The sequence below is a fragment of the Onychostoma macrolepis genome, chromosome 18, assembly GCF_012432095.1.
Source record: "Onychostoma macrolepis isolate SWU-2019 chromosome 18, ASM1243209v1, whole genome shotgun sequence".
Lineage (NCBI taxonomy): Eukaryota > Metazoa > Chordata > Actinopteri > Cypriniformes > Cyprinidae > Onychostoma > Onychostoma macrolepis.
The window spans coordinates 33,656,871-33,661,684 of NC_081172.1; the positions used below are offsets into that span (position 1 = coordinate 33,656,871).

A 4,814-nucleotide genomic window follows, 5' to 3' on the forward strand; every position below is an offset into this window, starting at 1 on the left:
CTATTAACTCATTACAATGACCAAGAAAACCGTAGGATTTGCGAGTTTGAGCGCAGTTACACCTTGTATGGCAAACAAATCTGAAAGAAATAAATATTGCTGGAGTTGAGCTCTGTTCCTGTGCGTCAATGCGTCTTACAAACATGCACTTGCTGAAAACTACTATAAGAGAAATAAAGTTGACACATGGAGGCTGTGGCTGCATAACGGACTGTGAACAACACTAACAGATACTAGTTTTATTTTTTTATTCTTAAATGATATTTCTTATAAAAGAGAGCCAGTATAGATAAGAACAGATAATTTGCTCGAAAAAGTTACTTAACTAAATTGCAGAACACAGATTATGTCATTAGTTGCTGCTAAGCCATTAAACAGAATTAACTCCACCGCACCTGTGTGGATTGTCATTTGACACCAGATATGATTCGATATAATTCAGCATCACAAACAGAAATGTCATGCACTCACAGAAAGATCGACATCAATCTGCCAGCACATCGAGAGCCTTTCTAGAATTTACAGACACAGAGAAGCACGAGAGACGATGCAAATCAGACAGACATACAGTTCACGCCACATGAGACATTAACATCTGATTTTAATACACAACCCTTCAAATACCAAAGTGATTTTTATAAATGGTTTCAAACACTGCGATGGAATGTCTGTTCATCCTGTTCTCAGACGTGATGCAGAATTCTAGCAGTGATGTATTACGGCATTATATTTTGGCCTTCATTGATTAAGATCATTCATATTTTCAAGCTACTCAACTCAGTTGCTCTCTATTCCAACACTGCAAGAAAAAACACTGAAATGAACTAAAAGTGTTCATACGGACGCAGAGTCAAAGAAGCTGCCCGTTTGCACAACAAATGACATTATTTCTCTAAAACATGCCAGAAGATCTCAGATCTTTGGTCTCTTATTTCACACACTGATGTATATGTGTGTGTGTGTGAATAAACTCTCTCAGAAGTGTGATAAAATCTCTAATGGCAGTTGGATCCAGTAAAGCGCACGCACCTACTGATGTGAAACGGGAAAGAGAGTTGAGCTGAGGGAGCAGAATGAGCGGCGGACGCTCAACATGCTGCAGTGAAAGAAGAGAAAGCAGGGCTGATAATGACTGGAAGCATGACGTCCGCCGTGGAAAGAGCGCATGGAGCGAGTCTATTGTCGAACTTCTACATAATTGGCCGGGAAGAGTCCGTATGCGCCCCGACACACGCCCCTCCACCAGCCCTCGTCGATCATCTCGATGTTGGTTATAATGTCATCCGGATCGAAGGAGATCTCGTCTTCACCCGCTGGTGAGAAACAGAGGCACGTTACATGACTCCCGTCTTGTAGCAAACACGTTTTATGCAATGAAACAAACAAAACTACATGTGAAAATGTGAAAGTCGGAAGTAGAAACAGCAATACTATGGAAACCCGTTTCCGCCACTGAATAAAATATAAAAAGTAAATATTGAGGGGGTTTTTAATCTCGCAATTCTGACTTTTTTTCTCACAACTGTGAGTTTCTCTCGCAATTCTGACTTCTAAGAACTGTTAAATATATTCTCTTATTTTTTATTCAGTGGCAGAAACAGACATCCATACAGTATTATTGTTTTAGATAATAAAAAATAAATAAATGTGTGTGTGTGTGTGTGTATATATATATATATATATATATACTTTTTTTTTTGGAGTACACTATAAAAGCTTATTCATAACATATTTTAATAATAATTTTTAAAAACACTTTAAAAGTAAATTATCAATTTTTTTTTTTTAGTTTGCACAACTGAAACTTTCTTAGAAGTTACAAACTTCACAATTCTCATTTTTTGTTTATACAAACAAATTTAACTCTCTCACAATTTTGACTTTTTATCTTGCAATTCTGTGTTTACAGTCAAACCAAAATTTATTCAGACACCTTCAACATTTCTCACATTATCTCTTTATTCTCTATAGTTTAGAAAATGATAATAAAACATGACAATAACTCAGAGTTAAACTGAGTCAGAACAAATTGATCTTGATAAAGTCAGATAACTTTGATAGAAAGGTATGTAATGAATTGGGTTGAATAGCTGTCAGCTGTTAAAGTTAAGAACACAATTAGATAAAACCAATTTAGCTCAACTAATTACCAAGCAATGCTTCATTTAGTTCAGTCTGTTTGTAAAAAGATCACATTAGCAATTAAAGAAAAACACTTAAGCAAAACATGCTCAGCTCAAAGTGTCTGAATCATTTTTGGTCCCAAATCGGTTTTACTGATAGTCACTGTATGAAGAATTTTTGGGTATAATACGCCACAGTTTACTTTATTTTGTTATCCTCACTTACATAAATGAACTATAGTGTCCTGCACCCGCTAGTAAAAAAATATAAAAAATTATATCTGCTGTCTGAATTGTTTTTGGTTTGACTGTAGATCTGGCAATTATGACTTTTTCTCTCAGAACAGCAAGAAAATTAGTCAGAAATTGTGAGATCAAAAGTCAATGTATGTAAATATAATCTAAATTGTCTGTACCCATTTACTTGAAGTTTTTTTTAAATTATTATTATTATTTAGTTATATCAGGAATGATGTATTTTAGGTGTCACACACACACAGCGTAAACACTGTAATGTTTAAGTGCAATACTATGATCTTCTAAGCCACAGTTTGTAAAGTCAAACTCCTCTGTTTACTCACCAGCCTGATAGTCGTACAGAGCCACGGCAGTCACACCAAGATCCTCTCCAATCTCGTACGACTGAGCGCCTGAAACACACACAAACATCAGCGCAGCACTGAGAACACACACCTGCCGGAGCTACACAGGTGACGCCCGCTGCTCCAGCGGCTGAAGCACTGACCTGCAGCAGGTGAACTCAGATTAGTGCAGAATAGCACCACAGACTGATAACTTGGTGTACCGATGTGCCCATGATTACAGCGGATCATATTATTACTGCAAGTGTCTCCAATGACATCAAACAGCCAGAAAAAACATCAATAATTAACTAAAGAAATAATAATTGTTTTGAATTATTACTGTTAGTAAAGCAACACTATTCATTTTAGATACAGTAGAACGGTGGACACTATTACAGCTGCCTTTAATTACGGATCTGACAAACACAGAGGTGAAATCTTTATAGGCGTACCGGAGTCAGTCAGGGTTGGACAAACACAGCTTGTAAGATGGATTTACATTTTTATATTGAACTTGCTCATCATTTAGATTTAGTTAATTTAAGGTAATGTGTCAGGAAGCGCACCTGAGGTCTGGTACTGCTCGTCCGGCTCAGGGTTCTGGTACAGGTCTTCCTGGACCGGTTCTTCATATGTGGGTTCTGCAGAGACCGGCTCCACCTCGTACACGTTTGCACCGTTCTCCACCGCCTCAGTGACGGGCTCCACCTGACCAACACCACACAGACCATCATCATCCTCATCCTCATCCTGCGACAGCATCAGAAGCACATCATGATCTCACAGCAGTCTCCACATTATTCTGCTTCGTGCTGATATTCACTCACACATTCTGAGGGTGTGTGTATATATATATATATATATATATATATATATATATATATATATATATATATATATATATATATATTTAACTAATGCTATACTTTTTTTTTTTTTTAAACCCTATTAAAAACTTTTAAAATAAATAAATAAAAACGGATTCAGTAGTCAGAATTTTGAGCACCGTATGAAAATAGTCGGAGCACTTTGAGGAAGTTTTGAGTAGGGATGTTAATGATCAGTATCGAAGCAATCGAGAAACTTATCTATTGTTAATCATTATCAACACACACAAAACAAATTAAGATCAATCTATTTAAGATGAATTGCTGAATCGCTTTGTAAAATTTGAACTCCAAAGAAACTACTTCTATTAGATTAGAAGAGCAGATCAGTGAAGAGCAGATGTTTAAATCAACGGTCCACAAGAGGGCGCCGCTTCTCAAACCAGTCCAGTCCTTCTGAGCCGTTCTGCATTAAACACTAGATTGAGTCTCATCAGATCACTACATCAGCGTTTCTGCCTCCACAGTAAACACGACTAAAAATAACATTTTAAAACACATTCAAATTTAGCATGTTAATGACACACAGGAGACTCCATGTGTTTCATGCACAACTTCTGTTCTGCCACCACCTCCTCATCTCTTTATTTTGGTGCACTGGGACAGAGTTCAGAGAAGAAATGTGATTTCAGGCTCTAATATAAGAGTAGTACCTAGGGTTGGATATTACTTAGGATCAGGACTCAGATACTTTTAATTTTAATTGCACCCATCAATTCCTGTGCGCGCATCTTTTTTTTTTAGGTGGTAAAAAGGGGCTGTTAAAAATGTATTTGTCTTTGAATCATTCAAGTGATTCATTCAAAAACACTGATTCATCCAGTAATGAAACCAGTAAATACTGAGCGAGCGAGTCATTCTATTCAGAAATTCCATGAGATTTTATATTGAACTTGCTCATCATTTAGATTTAGTTAATTTAAGGTAATGTGTCAGGAAGCGCACCTGAGGTCTGGTACTGCTCGTCCGGCTCAGGGTTCTGGTACAGGTCTTCCTGGACCGGTTCTTCATATGTGGGTTCTGCAGAGACCGGCTCCACCTCGTACACGTTTGCACCGTTCTCCACCGCCTCAGTGACGGGCTCCACCTGACCAACACCACACAGACCATCATCATCCTCATCCTCATCCTCATCCTGCGACAGCATCAGAAGCACATCATGATCTCACAGCAGTCTCCACATTATTCTGCTTCGTGCTGATATTCACTCACACATTCTG

At 37.7% G+C, this 4,814-nt stretch overlaps 1 protein-coding gene across 1 annotated transcript in view; it reads right to left on the reverse strand.

The window, feature by feature from the left end:
• Positions 1 to 200: 200 nt before the first annotated feature.
• The window catches only part of LOC131524093 (src substrate cortactin-like), a 22,308-nt gene continuing 17,694 nt past the window's right edge, over positions 201 to 4,814 (reverse strand). Inside the window, exons 19-22 of the mRNA XM_058750832.1 lie at positions 4,540 to 4,729; positions 3,274 to 3,486; positions 2,705 to 2,773; positions 201 to 1,313 (exon numbers count right to left, since the gene is read on the reverse strand). Of these exons, the coding sequence (XP_058606815.1) occupies positions 1,177 to 1,313; positions 2,705 to 2,773; positions 3,274 to 3,486; positions 4,540 to 4,729 (609 nt within the window). The 3' untranslated portion in view covers positions 201 to 1,176. The remainder of the gene's footprint in view (positions 1,314 to 2,704; positions 2,774 to 3,273; positions 3,487 to 4,539; positions 4,730 to 4,814) is intronic.